The sequence below is a fragment of the Cottoperca gobio genome, chromosome 24 (assembly GCF_900634415.1).
Source record: "Cottoperca gobio chromosome 24, fCotGob3.1, whole genome shotgun sequence".
In the NCBI taxonomy this organism is placed as follows: domain Eukaryota; kingdom Metazoa; phylum Chordata; class Actinopteri; order Perciformes; family Bovichtidae; genus Cottoperca; species Cottoperca gobio.
Window position 1 is genome coordinate 1,015,667 of NC_041378.1, and position 17,500 is coordinate 1,033,166.

General features: G+C 44.1%; 2 protein-coding genes across 2 annotated transcripts in view; both read left to right on the forward strand.

The window, feature by feature from the left end:
• The window catches only part of cfap61 (cilia and flagella associated protein 61), a 42,021-nt gene that overhangs the window by 22,150 nt on the left and 2,371 nt on the right, over nucleotides 1-17,500 (forward strand). Inside the window, 9 exon segments of the mRNA XM_029425429.1 lie at nucleotides 293-385; nucleotides 1,001-1,169; nucleotides 1,270-1,432; nucleotides 4,245-4,531; nucleotides 5,218-5,545; nucleotides 6,720-6,802; nucleotides 6,935-7,140; nucleotides 9,699-9,786; nucleotides 10,000-11,379. Coding sequence (XP_029281289.1) covers nucleotides 293-385; nucleotides 1,001-1,169; nucleotides 1,270-1,432; nucleotides 4,245-4,531; nucleotides 5,218-5,545; nucleotides 6,720-6,802; nucleotides 6,935-7,140; nucleotides 9,699-9,786; nucleotides 10,000-10,131 — 1,549 coding nt within the window. The 3' untranslated portion in view covers nucleotides 10,132-11,379.
• Nucleotides 13,067-17,418, forward strand: insm1a (insulinoma-associated 1a). Its single transcript, XM_029425430.1, has one exon. It carries the CDS (start codon nucleotides 14,837-14,839, stop codon nucleotides 16,178-16,180), a length of 1,344 nt encoding a protein of 447 aa, XP_029281290.1. The 5' UTR covers nucleotides 13,067-14,836; the 3' UTR covers nucleotides 16,181-17,418.

Below are 17,500 nucleotides of genomic sequence, written 5' to 3' on the forward strand. Positions count from 1 at the left end.
CGTCTTTAAGAGTCAAACTACTGGATCAGGAGAAGACGCACACACACACACACACTAGTTTAGTGATGTTTGTTATACAAGAAGGGAGACGAAGAATCACACATCTTCATCTCTTAGCAACCTTTATTTCCGCCATGATCTAAACGTCCTGCTGCCTTGTACCTTTAAATGCTGCTAGTTGTTGCAGTCGTCCTTCCCCAGAAAGCATTCCTCTCCCACTGTGTCCTGTGTGTGTTCACTGGATTCTGTGGAAAAGCACTCATGCTGCTCAGTGTTGTTTGTTCTCTTGCAGCCCCCACCTGAGGTTCAACAGCCTGACCCTCATCTCAACACACGCTTTCCCCGGCGACTACAACCACGAGGACGTCGGATTTCTGTCAACAAGGTCAGCGGATGTAACAACATGAAAATGGAAAATGTTTGTTTTGGCAACATTTAGTCATTTATTAGATTAAATGTCATCATACCATGAGAAAACATTTAGACTCTATTGTCTGTAGAATAATGACACCATCTGTGTTTAGACTGGTTCCTATAAAACCCTCTTTTACTCTGCAAGTCTGTCTGCTTCTGGGTCGCCATGTTCTGGGAACATGTAGAGGATCGCTTTTGATTTCCCCGGTAGCTAGTTCCTCTAAAGAGTGTCAGCGTAAGTTCTTTGTTCTTTGCAGCTACCCTGAGTAGTGGACGGTGGAACAACCGAGCTGTGTGGGGGGGTCCACTTTAAAGGACCAGTGTTTAGGAGGATCTATTGGCAGACATGTTCTCGTTAGCTTAGCATGACGCACTGCTGCAGCTAACAATTGTTTTCATTGTTGATTAATCTGTCGAGTATTTTCTCTAATAACAAAATGTCAGAAAACGGTGAAGAATGTCGATCGGTGTCGAATCTGTCTCTAGAGGGGTTCTTTCACGTTTGTATGTTACCTGAAGGCCGTCTTCAGTTGGTCCCACACACGACACCTGTAACCACATTAAGAAGTTCCTTCACTTTCTGCAGCCATGCGTACAGCAGCAGAGACTTGGCCCAGCTCCCTCTGCGTTCCTGCGTCAGTGTGGTGACCGGGAAGATGGTGGGCATCAACCGGAAGTCCAAATACGTCCGTGTGTCTGGTGGTGTTAAGGTGCGCTACGATCACCTGGTCCTCTGCACGGGCCTGCAGTACCAGGTGAGACAATGAGACGATCCCTAATAAACACTAACAAGGACTAAGACTAAATATAATAAAGAGCAGACAAATCTAATGCTAGTGTCCTGTGAGGCTGTAGGTGCCGCGTCCTACTGCTGTGACTCCGCCCCACACAGACAGCCAGCTGCAGGCTCCGTCCACAGTCCCCGAGCCCGTCCCCTCCAACCTCTTCACCCTCAACGACCTCCACGACTGCATGGCTGCTCGCCGCTGGCTGCTCGCCAACTTTGTGGAGCTGGAGGGTAATTGAACACACACACACACACGCACACACACACAGAACCTAAAATGAATCTGTAGTAGTATGTCATTACTCAGCCAGTCAGCGCTGAAGTGCCCCGGTATAATTAGCAGCTAATTAGCTGCAGAGAAATCTTTCATCTCTGTGAATCAGGTCGGCCTCTTCCATCCATTTCCCATTATCATATCACTTTCTGAGAGCCCGGCTTTTCAGAACAGGAAAACACACGCACAGTGTCATTAAGCAAAATTAATCTGCTCTCTGAAGGAATTGTGCAGCGATTGAGAGTGAGGCTTTTAAATGTACTAATTAGTTGATCCCAGTCATGAAGGAAAACCATTAATAAATGCAAATTGCCATCGCAGACTCCAGCAGATACCATGTTTATTTCCATATTTGAATAATAATAACAGAGAGTAAATGTAAATGTTAGCATTAGACTAAAGCAGAGGGAGCTGTTCTGGCTTTAAAGGATATGTTCCTTGTGTTAGTGTTGTGTTAGTGTTGTGTTAGCGTTGTGTTAGTGTTGTGTTAGCGTTGTGTTAGCATTGTGTTAGCGTTGTGTTAGTGTTGTGTTAGCGGTGTGTTAGCGTTGTGTTAGCGTTGTGTTTGCGTTGTGTTAGCGTTGTGTTAGCGTTGTGTTAGCGTTGTGTTAGCGTTGTGTTAGTGTTGTGTTAGCGTTGTGTTAGCGTTGTGTTAGCGTTGTGTTAGCGTTGTGTTAGTGTTGTGTTAGCGTTGTGTTAGTGTTGTGTTAGCGTTGTGTTACATTGTGTTCGTTGTTTAGTGTTGTGTTAGTGTTGTGTTGCGTTGTGTTAGTGTTTGTGGTTAAGCGGTTGGTGTTATGTTGTGTTAGCGTTTGTTAGTTTGTGTTATCGTTGTGTTAGCATTGTGTTAGCGTTGTGTTTTAGTGTGTGTGTTAGTGTTTTTGTTATCTTTTGTTTAGCGTTGTTTTTAGCGTTGTGTTATGTTGATGTGGGGGTTTAGCGTTGTGTAGCAGTTGTGTTAGCGTGTGTTTAGTGTGGTGTAAGCGATGTGTTAGCGGTGTGTTTTTAGCGGTGTGTTATTGTATGTTTAGCGTTGTGTTTGGCGTTGTTTTAGCGTTGTGTTAGCGTTGTGTTTTAGTGGTTTGTGTTAGCTTGTGTTTAGTTTGTGTTTAGACGTTGTGTTAGCGTTGTGTTAGTGTTGTGTTAGCGTTGTGTTAGCAGTGTGTTAGCGTTGTGTTAGCGTTGTGTTAGCGTTGTGTTAGCGTTGTGTTAGCGTTGTGTTAGGTGTAGCGGTGTGTTAGCGGTGTGTTAGCGGTGTGTTAGTGTTGTGTTAGTGTTGTGTTAGCGTTGTGTTAGCAGTGTGTTAGCGGTGTGTTAGCGGTGTGTTAGCCTTATCTGTGGCTCTCAGTGCTAATACTGAGACATAAATCTTTAAGAACACATTATAAAGTACATAAAAAGAGGCTATTGTATGAGGACATGGTGGGATGGAGTGTGTGTTCCTGCTGATGAAGGAACATAATTTGACAATAATAAAAGTATTGAACCTCAGCAGACTTTACTCTTTAATGTGGCCTTAATAATAATAATAATAATAATAATAATAATAATAATAATAATAATAATAATAATAATAATAATAATAATAATAACAACAGTGATAGTAAGTAGAAATAAAAATGGAGTAAATAAGAAACAAAAGCACTTCTTGGATCTGAAACAAAACAAAGGATCCTGATGAACAGAGAATCCGTTTGTCCCACAACAGTTTGTTTAACGAGCAGAAGTCCTTTTATTATATCGGCTCCGTGATTAAAACCGTTTGTATTGACTGCACACAAGTCTCCCTCAGGAACAAAGCAGTGAGCAAAGACTTTTCTGGGAGTTCTAGACACAGGAAACACGTCTCCTTGGGTAGTGGAGTACAAGGTGATGATTGAGTCGTGGTTTATATATGTATTTATCAGAAGCTTTGTGTTCCTCCTCCCTGCTGGTTCATGAGCAGCTTCAGCACCACGGACAGAGACACTGAACTGAAGCTGCGTTCATCACTGACACCTTTGCTGTTTTTGTGAAGTATTGGATAGTTTGACTTCTTTAGGTCTGAAAAAGTAACTAAAATGAAACAATCTGAGAAGTTTAGACGGGAAATGTTCCTTTCGTTGAAACAAACAACTCATTGTCAACGGTTCACAGTTGCTTTAATGTCTCATGAAGGAGGAAGAAGAAGAAGAACATTGGTGCAAAACATAGAGATGACACAAAATTAATAAATTAAATCAATAAAAAACATGCAAACAGTTACAAATACAACAACATCAAGCACATGTCCCTGCCCCCACAACGCTGAGTTTATTACAATTCACCTCGACGCACAACAATCACAGGTGAAACACAGCTGATGTATTCACGTGATATCCTCTGTTACTTGAACTCCAGCACTAACAAAAACACCACAAAGTGTAAATGTACGCACAGATTGAGTCCCGTACATTGTGCTGTAACCAGTGAGAGGAGCACACACTCTCGTTACACGGGTGCTTGTATGTTCTGTGAAATGTCAAGAGGCTTCTCTGAACAGCAACAGAGGATGGATTCTCTCAGGAAAAACTCCAAATAGTATCTTTTTATTTTTAGAAATGAAAGCTTCATGGTCAGCGTTCAGGTCTTCTAAATTAAAGAGCTTTTTTTGTTTTTAGAATATTATAATTGAGCAGAAGTAAGCACAGACTTTAGTATTCTGCATCAGCTGACTGGAGAACATCAACGCTCAGAGTCGAGTGAAAAACTATGAAAACACGCTGCCAATAGGTTCTTCTTTGTCTTCAGGTAACGCCATCGTCTATGGGAACAGCATCGATGTCTTCACCACCGTGGAGACTCTGCTCAGCCTTGGCATCCAGGGACGTCGTATCCATCTAGTCCTCACACATCCCGGCGTCTCCGGCCTCAGCGACCCTGTCGTGGAGAAGGCTGTGGCGACAGCCATGAGACGGGCAGAAGTCCAGGTGCACCAGAAGTGCCTGCTGGCCCGGCTGAACAACGGAGAACAACCCGATCCCCTCACATGCGTGTCCTTCACCACCGACTCAGAGCCCCTCCATCTGCAGTGTGGAGTGAGTCAACGCTTCTGTTTTCATTGCTTATCCAGTTTTTTATTAGTTTTTACAAAATAAAATATTTAGCAGACAATGGTGGTCAGTGGCCAGCTCGTCTGGTGCAGCTGACGGCTCACACACCAGCGGCTGAATTCAGCTTGTAGCTGCTGGTCGGATGTTAATTTCCTTCCTGGAAGCAGACTGTGTTTGTCAAGCACAACATGATGTTGGAGTGTTTCCCATGTTCATTGTTTCAGACAGAGGATTCTACTGTCTGGTTGTGTGGATTTTATTCTCATTTTAGGCTAAAATCGGCCAGACGAGTCCTCTGCAGACGGGTCCTCTGCAGACGAGTCCTCTGCAGACGAGTCCTCTGCAGACGAGTCCTCAGCAGACGAGTCATCTGCAGACGAGTCCTCTGCAGACGAGTCCTCTGCAGACGAGTCCTCTGCAGACGAGTCCACTGCAGACGAGTCCTCTGCAGACGAGTCCTCTGCAGATGAGTCCTCGTTATGTGGCTCCATGAGTCTCATAACGAAGAGCATACGATCTGTTTTTAATGTTTCATCTTTCTGCTGGCTTTTCAAAGAAAAAATCAGCGATCCATGACAAAACAATCTCAACTGTCCTGTCAGGGAAGCTTCCCAACACAAAGAAGTGTTTGTGGGGAAATCAGATTAAGATTTCTTAATTTCCTCCTTCAGGTGTTCATTAATCTCTCCAACAAAGGAGTCGATTCCGACGCCTTCAAGAGCATCAACAGCTCCTTCCTGGTCTTTGATGGCAGACTTGTCATAAATGCCACTTTCCACACCTGCGACTCAGCTATTTCTGGAGCCGGACCTCTCACCAAGTTCTCCCGCTGCTACTACTCAGACGAGTGGTCGCACGCCAACTTCAACTCCAAGGAAGTGGGCCGGGACCTGGCGGCCATGTTGCTGCCCCTCTTCGACCCGACTCTGGAGCCTGCAGTGGAGCCTACACCTGGAAAGGATGGAGTCGTACCGCTGTACAAACAGGCTAAGATTCAAGGTCAGATGTCAAGTCTGGAATAATATATTGTTGAGGAGTAAAAGTTAAGTCTGGAATTATTATACTTGACTTCTTTCCTTCAGCTTTTATGTCCACAGTCCTGAATGTTTTCAAAGGTCACACGACCTCCGGTCGGTGGAGTTAACCACACGTACAAAACCATCACAGAGATCTTCTCTTATCGAGAAATACTGTTTGAAAACACGTCTAAAGAAACGCAAACCAGCTTCTGTGTTGCTTGTTCAAGTACGTCTTCGAGTGCGCCGTCTTCTTCGCCTCACTGTGAAGCCATAAAACTATTATCATTCCATCACAATCTTTCTATACATGTTTCCTCACTGTGTGACTATTAGCTGCTTATGATTTAGTATTAATGTATAGACTGTTGTGCGTAAGACTGAACGACGGCCCTGCTGCTTCTCTCTTGATCTTGCAGCTCCCCTGAGCTTCTCTTTGGGACCTTCTGCTCCCACGCAGTGGATCACACACTTGTTCATCTTTTGTATCGATGATTAAAGCAGGAGAATGAATGTGAGTTATAAAACCCCCTCAAAACACTCATCTCACGTCTGCTTTAGTTTCCCTGCTGTTTCATTCAGTTTCCATATGAAGTGGGTTAATCATAAACACAAGATTCCTTCACGCTCATCAGCTGATCTCAGCTTTCCATAATGTTTCCAGGTCTGTGAGTTCACCTGGATGCTCTTCTCTGTCCGTCCTTGTTTCTCTTTGCTTTTATCTGAGAGAGTTCGCACTCCAATATTTTTTCATTATGCTTCTGTGGAACATTTCCCAATCTTTTACACACACACACACACACACACACACACACACACACACACACACACACACACACCGCCGATGTGATTGTGACGGACACTCGAACCACAGCCGCGTGTAACAATGCTGCATTGTGCTGCTGCGCATTCACTGAGTAACCAAGGCCACTCCACAGGTTACATAAACACAACAGCCACTCTGCGTCGCCCTTCTCACCGACAGGAAACGCACGTGAACTTTTCAGAGACATTTCGGTGTCACCGGCTGAGTTCACAGAGAAACACATGTTTTGATGTTTTACAGGTAAAATATGTAACATTTCCGCTTTAACATGACTAAAAACATGAGAAAAGTGTCATTTGAACCACACCCCAGCGTGTCCCTCTCTCCTCAGGTGGGACGCTGCCTGGAGGATATCACTACCTGCATGTGACCAAACCGTCTGCTGCCAACCTCACCGGCCCTCCTGTCACACATGTAAGCCTGTAAACATGAACAGACTGATATGTGCTAGTTTCTGTCTTTTATCATAGACTGTTGCAGCCTTTGAATCCATCCTTTAGAGGACGTAGGCCCTGACATGTTAAGTTCTCTCTCACTCGTGTACAGGACAGCGGCATCGTGACCGGACGAGTGGAGACGGGGAACTACTTCTGTTTACATTTGGACAGCTACGAGCTGGTGGAGACGCTCACCTGTCTCTCCCTGAAGCCCCTCCCCGTCTCCAATTACCTGAGTCTGCACGGGAAACACCAGCAGCTGCTGGGCCAGCTGTGCAGCCGCCACCAGCAGGGCCTGATCCCCGACCTGTACAGGTGGGACAGAAGGACAGTTACTGTCTGTTCACTCGAGTCTACACACTCTGAGGGAAGGAATCAACCTCCACCTTGTAAAATAAGATTTTAATATATTTGGAGAAATAAAACTGGAACCTACAATGTGTGTAATAATCCCACGTTGTGCAGAGAAGCTGGATTGATAAGTAAACAAACACTTACAGTACAACAGACCTGCAGGAAGCAACACACAGCTGCACCTAATTGATATGTTGCTGTTGTTGTGTTTATTAGTTCCCACCTGTAGTAGTACAATATATTTTATTCACTTTCAGGAACAATACATGTTGCTGTTTGTCAGATATCTGGCAAGTCTCTGTGTTCATGACTTCTGCCTGAGAGCGAGTCCTTCACTGTCTCTGAAGCACTTTGTGTTCAGAGCTGCAGGTAGTGAAACTTCTGCTGACTGATGACCTCACACGTCAAACAAACACATCAGCGGTCCGGACAGACAACAGAGATTTAGGCCTTCAGTGTCTTTTGTCTGTGTGTTTGCTGGTGTGACTTTGTAGTGTGTGCGTGTGTGTGTGTGTGTGTGTGTGTTTGTCAAACAGCGGGTGACCTGCTTCTGAGGTTTCAACACAAATGACCCCCAGATATGGGCGTCTATTGTCCCCCCGCCTCCTAATCTGTTTATGCAGCTCCCCAATCTGTCTTTGTGGCCGGTGCTGGACGAGACAAAGCCGGAGCCTCCCCGCTGCAGAGCCTGATTCCTCGTCACGCCGCTCACTCGGCTGACTCGTAAAGTCATTGTGGAGGCTGACGGAGCATCGTGAGCCGTTAGAATCATTGATTGACCGCGTGGCGGCTGGGGGTCATTAAGCCAACGCAGTTAGTGTGGCTTCTGGGTGTGTGTGCGTGCGTGCGTGTGTGTGTGTGTGTGTGTGCGTGTGTGTATTTGCGTGTGTGCGTGCGTGTGTATGTGTGTGTGTGTTTCCTTCAAGGGTCCGCTGTTATTTAAAGGGTCAGTTCACCTTAATTACACACACAGTTTCTTTAAGCTCTTGTGTCGAGTGATGAAGATACAGAAGTAAAAGTACCAATAAAACAATGTAGAAATACAGTTACTGGTGGAGCAGTTACTGGTGGAGCAGTTACTGGTGGAGCAGTTACTGTTGGAGCAGTTACTGCTGGAGCAGTTACTGGTGGAGCAGTTACTGGTGGAGCAGTTACTGCTGGAGCAGTTACTGCTGGAGCAGTTACTGGTGGAGCAGTTACTGGTGGAGCAGTTACTGCTGGAGCAGTTACTGGTGGAGCAGTTACTGCTGGAGCAGTTACTGGTGGAGCAGTTACTGCTGGAGCAGTTACTGTTGGAGCAGTTACTGCTGGAGCAGTTACTGGTGGAGCAGTTACTGGTGGAGCAGTTACTGGTGGAGCAGTTACTGGTGGAGCAGTTACTGCTGGAGCAGTTACTGGTGGAGCAGTTACTGGTGGAGCAGTTACTGCTGGAGCAGTTACTGTTGGAGCAGTTACTGCTGGAGCAGTTACTGCTGGAGCAGTTACTGTTGGAGCAGTTACTGGTGGAGCAGTTACTGGTGGAGCAGTTACTGGTGGAGCAGTTACTGGTGGAGCAGTTACTGTTGGAGCAGTTACTGCTGGAGCAGTTACTGGTGGAGCAGTTACTGTTGGAGCAGTTACTGGTGGAGCAGTTACTGCTGGAGCAGTTACTGGTGGAGCAGTTACTGCTGGAGCAGTTACTGGTGGAGCAGTTACTGTTGGAGCAGTTACTGGTGGAGCAGTTACTGTTGGAGCAGTTACTGGTGGAGCAGTTACTGGTGGAGCAGTTACTGGTGGAGCAGTTACTGCTGGAGCAGTTACTGGCGGAGCAGTTACTGGCGGAGCAGTTACTGGCGGAGCAGTTACTGTTGGAGCAGTTACTGGCGGAGCAGTTACTGTTGGAGCAGTTACTGCTGGAGCAGTTACTGGTGGAGCAGTTACTGGCGGAGCAGTTACTGGTGGAGCAGTTACTGCTGGAGCTGCAGGGATGACGTGTTTTTAAGCCGACCCGGATGTTTCCATCGTTCCCTTGACAAACAGCCAAACGGGATTTTTCCGTTGACTTTTGGATTATTACAGAAAATAATCTCTGTGGCGAACAAACGTTTCTGATACTAATACGTTTTGTTCAGCAGGATAATCTCCACAAGCATGAAGCTAACGTTATGTAAAGGAACTACAGCACGGTCACATGACTTCATGTCTCCAACACAAAGCTAACGGCGGACTTTAACACTTTATAGCGCTCCATGCAGTTAGCTAGTGCCACCAAAAGCTCACCAGATAAATCTGAGGGGTCGTGAGATGATCGATGGGAGAGAAGAAAAAGAATCTGAATTTTGTTGTGCATCAAACTGTTATAAATCAATAATATATCATCTATAATATAGATTCTATATATATAATCATGAGAGGAAACCCTGATTGTTAATCTTGAACAATACAGTTTATAATCTTACATGAGTTTTTAATGTAGTGTGTGTGTGTGTGTGTGTGTGTGTGTGTGTGTGTGTGTGTGTGTGTGTGTGTGTGTCCTGCAGTTTCTTCACACAGAGCTGGTGTTTGGCCATTTATCACGACAGATTCTGCGACTTTGAGCAGGAGCTTCATCCGATCACCTCGACTCCAGTTAGTGCTTTGTGTTTTACTCTGACCTGAGTCTGACCTCTTTCTTCTAACAGTGTAACGTGTTTCTGTGGAACACACACACAATGGTAAATGGTACAACAAGTATAACGTGCCAGGTCTGCCGTGAGCAGGTGGAATTATTATCTGCATTACTGTAACAGTGACTCTTCTCACTGAGCAGACTGTGTGACCTGCACCTCTGTGTCCCTGCAGCACGACTCGCACGTCCATCAGGATGGATCACAAGACGCTGAGAGACGAGCGGCTCTGAGGAGCAGCGCTGTCAAATATCTGACCTACAACCGGAACCTGCTGCCCATGTTCGCCTGCCCGGGACAGCTGTGACATCACATCAACCAAGCTTTCTAACACTGTTGACTGTGTGTCCAACAAACATGTTGAATATGTCATAAAACCTTTTCACTCCTGCTTTGTTTCCTGGCTTCTTCCTCTGAAAGGTGGAAATGAAAAGTGAATGTGGATCTCCTCGACCTCGTGGTTGTTTGTTAAATACAGAGAAAACATGGTGAGAACAAGTCGTGGTGGAAAACTTCACTCCATGAATGTTACACATCGGTGTGTTTCCAGGTGTCTCTACTGCATCTGTTATCCAGAGGAAGCTGCGTGAGGCTACATTAGCCACTACTGAATCTCAGATGCATTGTGGGGGATGTAGGCGGTAACGATTATTCACATTATTCATTAATCTGCTGATTATTTTCTCGGTTAATAGTTTGATCTTAGATCTCAAGAAATAGTGAAAGATGTCCATCACAGTTTATTAAAGTCCAAGCTGATGTCTTTAAATGTTTAAATGTTTTCAGTCTAAAACCCAAAGATATTCACTTTAATATGATTAAAACAGAAGAAAGCAGCGATATTCAATTCTTCTTCTTCTGTGGATCGACTAGTCATTGCAGCTCTGATGGAATCAAAAGAAGAAATATTTTTATGCATCGACTTTGATCCTTTTCGGAGCGAAATGTAATGTATTGTGATGTAATGTAATATAATGTAGTGTAATGTAATGTAATGTAATATATGTAGTGTAATGTAATGTATTGTGATGTAATGTAATATAATGTAGTGTAATGTGATGTCATGTAATGTAATATAATGTAATGTAATGTGATGTAATGTAATGATACATCACAGGGTTTAAGGACGACTAACATTAATATCTGTCTTCGACTCAAACTATTGAAGTGAAAGCAAATTAATTATCCCTTAAAGAGAAGTCTCTTTATTTGAATTTAAGGGACTTTTTTTACAACAAAAATGTTAATGTTAGTAAACATTGCAAACTAATATTGTAATTTAAGATTAGGATTGTGTAAAGTTATGTTCCCTGACAACTGGAAACTCTTAATGTAGAGTAACGTCTTTTTCATTTGTTCCTTAATTTGACTTTTCCAGCACATTTTTCTCATGTAAACATCACAATAAATCGTTTCAGCTCGTTAATTTGAATATTATCTGAGGATGGAAACTCACTCCTGCTTATATAGATGCACAGTCAGGTTGTTTTCAATAATTGCTGACACCTCTGTTTTGTATTTCCACAGACTCCTCCATAAAGTGCCAACTGTAACTGTGAGTATGACTCTGCAGCAGCGTGACCAATCACATTGCCGTATAGCGGCTGCAGATGAAAGCTCTTAGGGGGAGGGGGTGAGAGGGGGGGGTGTCACTCTACAGCTGTATGCTAATGAGGCTCAGCTGAAGCTTGTATGGAAAAAATAACCGCACACACAACAACATATGTCCGCATCTAAACAACCCACAGGCTTAGAAAACACGCTGCTGGTGTCCAAACATACAGTCACGTTCCAAATGTTATATTTACATATGCAAATAACCAGATGACACTGAATTCCTCAGGTATAGAGATGTGTTGTATCTGTTTATAAGATAAGCACATAAAGTACAGATGCCATAATGTTAGTGCGGCTTGTGGGTAATGAACTGGCAGTTTATGGTGTTTTGTGGGATTACAGTGTTTATAATGTGTAATACAAAGAGGCTCATAGTGGTGTTTAGTTTGAGTTATTAGTCACCTGGTAGTTTTCTTTTATACGGGGCGGAGAAGCATCTGAAGCTGATGAGGCAGGTTATAGTTATTACAGGTTATAGATATTACAGTTTATAGATATTACAGGTTATAGTTATTACAGGTTATAGTTATTACAGGTTATAGATATTACAGGTTATAGTTATTACAGGTTATAGTTATTACAGGTTATAGATATTACAGGTTATAGATATTACAGGTTATAGATATTACAGGTTATAGTTATTACAGGTTATAGATATTACAGGTTATAGTTATTACAGGTTATAGTTATTACAGGTTATAGATATTACAGGTTATAGTTATTACAGGTTATAGATATTACAGGTTATAGTTATTACAGGTTATAGATATTACAGTTTATAGATATTACAGGTTATAGTTATTACAGGTTATAGTTATTACAGGTTATAGTTATTACAGGTTATAGTTATTACAGTTATAGATATTACAGGTTATAGTTATTACAGGTTATAGTTATTACAGGTTATAGTTATTACAGGTTATAGTTATTACAGGTTATAGTTATTACAGTTTATAGTTATTACAGGTTATAGTTATTACAGGTTATAGATATTACAGGTTATAGTTATTACAGTTTATAGTTATTACAGGTTATAGTTATTACAGGTTATAGTTATTACAGGTTATAGATATTACAGTTTATAGTTATTACAGGTTATAGTTATTACAGGTTATAGATATTACAGGTTATAGTATTACAGGTTATAGTTATTACAGGTTATAGATATTACAGGTTATAGTTATTACAGGTTATAGTTATTACAGGTTATAGTTATTACAGGTTATAGATATTACAGGTTATAGTTATTACAGGTTATAGTTATTACAGGTTATAGTATTACAGGTTATAGTTATTACAGGTTATAGATTATTACAGGTTATAGTTATTACAGGTTATAGTTATTACAGGTTATAGTTATTACAGGTTATAGATATTACAGGTTATAGATATTACAGGTTATAGTTATTACAGGTTATAGTTATTACAGGTTATAGATATTACAGGTTATAGTTATTACAGTTTATAGTTATTACAGGTTATAGTTATTACAGGTTATAGTTATTACAGGTTATAGTTATTACAGTTTATAGTTATTACAGGTTATAGTATTACAGGTTATAGATATTACAGGTTATAGTTATTACAGGTTATAGATATTACAGGTTATAGTTATTACAGGTTATAGTTATTACAGGTTATAGATATTACAGGTTATAGTTATTACAGGTTATAGTTATTACAGGTTATAGATATTACAGGTTATAGTTATTACAGGTTATAGTTATTACAGGTTATAGATATTATGTGATTCTGGATTCAGGGAAATTCTTGATCTTTGTACTTGTTTTAAGAAAACAAGACTTTAAGGACTCGATAATGGGAAAAGGTTTCTGGTAAAATAGAGGAAACCGTTTTCACAAACAAATATAATGAAATGTTGTTATGGATCATAAATCAGCTCTAAATTTAGACACTCTAAAAGTCAAAAGTGGGATCAAATCACTGAAACTGATCCTCAACTGTGAGACATCAGGAGAAGCACGCGGACGTCTGCGCGCACACATTCATTCATTTTGAACATTTCAGAGCTCCGCATTGACCCATCATGCATCACGGTGGAGCACAGACAGACTCACATCCGGGTGACCGGGTCAGATCTGACCTGCAGGAATTGGGTTTGCTGTGTTTTAACGTGCAGATAATCTCGGTTTGCCCCATTTGGTGACACAGAAAGAGCGCACTGATTACGCACAGCACGCGCCGACGGTATCTGGGGGCCAGATTGCTTTTGTGGGGCCCCCACTTCTCCTTTTTTTCTCAACTGTGCAATTTCCTTTTCAATCACGCCGGGTCTACAGCTTGCACAAGCGCAGCCATTGTGATGCAAAGCAGGAAACCCTCCTCTCGCTATTAATTATGTATGCGTAAAATGACGGATTCATATGTCCGGAGTTAACTGTCACGCCAGCGCACATGCTGCAGGGCCACAGTGGGTTGAAATGTGTGTTTGGTATAATGTAGCTGGCTGAATTTAACTCCATCGTTCGGTGCGTAAAAGCGCGTCTCTGATCTGTGTTGCGATCTTTAGTTGTCCTGGAAAGTCTTTGAATGTCTTGAATTCTAAAATCTGAACCCAAGGTTCTGCAAACAGTTCAATTAATTGTTATAACTGATTATAACTGTGGCTCTAGCTAATTCTGTCTTAAACCCGAAATCATTTTCACTTTTATTTCATTTAATATTTCGCTCTAAAATCTCGTCACGGTTCTGCTGCAGCTTATAATTCTACAAGATCCACTTTTCTTATTGTTATTTCCCATCACTTGTCCTGGACATCGTTATGTGGACAGATTCCTCCTTTTTGGACAAATCAGAGCCCCCACCGCCCAAAGGAGACACATAAAGCCGAGGCACGTGTAGATTTCTATACAAACTCATCAGACCGTAAAAGCAGGAGCCTCCTGGCGTGTGCCCGGGTCGAGACGAGGGGGCGGAGGAGAGAGAGAGAGTGTGTGTGTGTGTGTGTGTGTGTGTGTGTGTGTGTGTGTGTGTGTGTGTGTGTGTGTGTTTAGGGAGGGGGTGAAATACAATAAAACCCTCAGGTACATCTGCTTTGCAATCTGCAAATCCTCCCTCCATCACCCCCCTCCCCCTCCATCAGCCTCTCCATCCTTCCACACCCACTCCCCAAATCCACTGGGGACCTCGGCTCCTTCTGATTGGTCGGGGATGAGTCAACGAGGGGGGACTGGAACCATGTCATCATGTCGCCTTAAAAAGAGTGCAGCTATGTTGTGGTGAAAGCACGTCGGGAGGAGGACAGAGGATCAATAGCAGCAGGAAACAACAACAAAAAGACGCATCAGATGTTTCTGTCCGCGAGCGGCTGAAAGTGGATTTCTTCTCCCCGCAGCAGCGTCCAAAGTGCCTTCAGCTCTCCGTCCAGCGCGAACATGCCGAGAGGATTTTTGGTGAAAAGGAACAAGAAACCCAACCCGGTGTCCTATCGGGTCCGCTCCGACGAGGAGGACGCGGAGCCATCAGCGGCAGATGCGCCTCCACTGCCGCCGCCTTCATCCTGCGTGCCTCTCGCCTACTTCCCGGTGCGTACACAGACGCCGACGCCCACCTGCGGGGCGGCGGCCACGGCTCCGGAGCAGGTCGCCAGACCGGTGCAATTCGGGAACCCGGAGGCGGTGTACCAGGCGCTCTACAGCCCCACCCGCCCTGTCAGCCAGGACCATGACCGCTCCTACGAGAGACGCTTCAACCTCGGATCACCGGTCTCTGCGGCGTCTTTCCCCACAACAGCATCTCTCCCCGCTTTGGACCACCTCTTCTCTCCGGTGGACTTGAAAATCGGCTCCAGCAACAGCAGCCGCACCGGAACCAGCGCTACATCCACCGCGACGCTCCCAACTGCAGGGACAAAACGGCCGTCCAGCGACACCGAGCGCAAAGGTAAACCGACGTCCAAGAAAACCAAAGCTATCCGGAAACTGCACTTTGAGGATGATGTCACCACATCTCCGGTGCTCGGGCTCAAGATCAAAGAGCCGGTGGACTATAAGCCTCCCAGACCGCAGGGACCCGGAGGTGACAACATCCCACTGGGAGAGTTTGTGTGCCAGCTGTGCCGGGAGGCGTACGCGGACCCGCTCGGTTTGGCTCAGCACAAGTGCTCCAGGATAGTCCGGGTCGAGTACAGGTGTCCCGAGTGTGACAAGGTGTTCAGCTGCCCGGCTAACCTCGCCTCGCACCGGCGGTGGCACAAACCGAAGCCGCAGAGCGGACCCCCCGCTGTGCAACATTTGGAGAGCGACAAAGCGGCCGCGTCCGGTAAGACCGCGCCGGATGAAGCGAAGGATTCTAGTGACAGGGACACACCCAGCCCGGGCCCGTCCGAGTCTGGCTCAGAGGAAGGGCTGTATGATTGTAATCACTGTGGGAAAAAGTTTAAGCGCCAAGCGTACCTGCGGAAGCACCTGGCGTCTCAGCACGGCTCCCCAAAACCGGCGGAGGACGAGGACACGCCGGCCTGCGAGCCGAGCGCGGCGCCGCTCAACCTGAGCTCCTCCAGCTGCCACATGTGTCCCGTCTGCGGGGAGAACTTTTCCAACAGAGGCAGCCAGGAGCGGCACATCCGCCTGCTGCACTCCTCACAGGTGTACCCGTGCAAATACTGCCCCGCCGTGTTTTACAGCTCCCCGGGACTCACCAGACACATCAACAAGTGCCACCCGTCCGAGAACCGGCAGGTGATCCTGCTGCAGATGCCGCTCCGACCCGCCTGCTGATCCGGGACTTCCGGCTGCTTTCACACCCTCAGATACCAAGAACACAAAGTTAGTTTCTGAGAGGATTTCAGGATTACACTGCAAACACTCGTTTCTCAAACAGTTTGAGCTCCTAAAATCTGACTTCTTAAAATCATGTGAAAGATCAATGTCACTTTGGTGAGCGGCTGTCTCTCTTGTTTCAGAGCGGCTCAAAATCACCACATTTGAATCAGTCGTCCTATTCCAAGACACTTAACACTCAGACATTTGGCCTGTTTTGACTTATTATGGGATGTTAATTCTAGAAAATGCACAAATCACATAAAGATGAATGATTATCAGCAGGTCCGGACACACTGACTCACTGAGGTCAGAGAAGAAAGTAAAGGATATTATGTTTGCAGTGTAACAGCAAACAATTAGTAGAGGTCAAAGGTCAGCCGCACACCTGCAGCTGGCAGGGATTCAGTGCCTTGCTCAAGGACACTTCAGCAGGTTCTGGGTGTGTGTTTGAACCCTGGCCTATAATCCCCCACCCCCCACCCCCCCTTACTTCTGACGTCATACTTCAAACACTTAAAGCGTTAGACTGTTAATTTATTTTTCTAGCATCTCTGCACAAGTGCTATTAGCTTCTAGACCTAAGAGAAGGGACGACCTGTAGCCGATGAGAAGCAGAAGTCACGTCTGTCATCACTCTGAGTAGCTTTAACGTAGCTCGTGATCTGTGGATCAGTAGCTGTTGCCTGAAAACAAAAGAGTACAACGTAGTGTAGCCGGTGATGCCTTCGGATTAGAACCTCCTGCTGTAAAACTGCCTTAAATTGATCGTCTTTCGATCACTTATTTATCGCTGGCTGGGTACGATATGATTATTATTTTTACAAAGCCTTCTGTCTTACCACTATACAGTATATCGAACTCCTTCTTTCTCTATTTATTTATGTATTTATTAAATTATTTGTGTAAATTATTGCTGCGTGTGGTCTGTGATCTGTTGCTGTGGTTTTTCATGATGTAGCCAAATTTATTTTCTTTCATTCTTATGAAAACGATGTGAAGAGGACGGTGCGTTCAAGTGACATTATAGCAATCAATGACTTCTGTCGGCCGCTCCTGGATGAATAATAACCCAATGCAATCATTGATTTATTTTGTTTTGTATTTATGTTTTGGTTTCCATTAGCTCTTATACTGCTTTGGATGTTTCTGCAGTATTTTGCTAAATGTCCAAATATAATAAAAACCAAACTGAGAAACTATTCTGTGTGTGTGTGTGTGTGTGTGTGTGTTTTGAACATTTGAACATATAAATATATTTGAATATGTGTTTTAACA

Excerpts from the sequence above, each read along its gene's own strand:
- insm1a (XM_029425430.1), top strand. The coding sequence starts at position 14,837 with ATGCCGAGAGGATTTTTGGTGAAAAGGAACAAGAAACCCAACCCGGTG.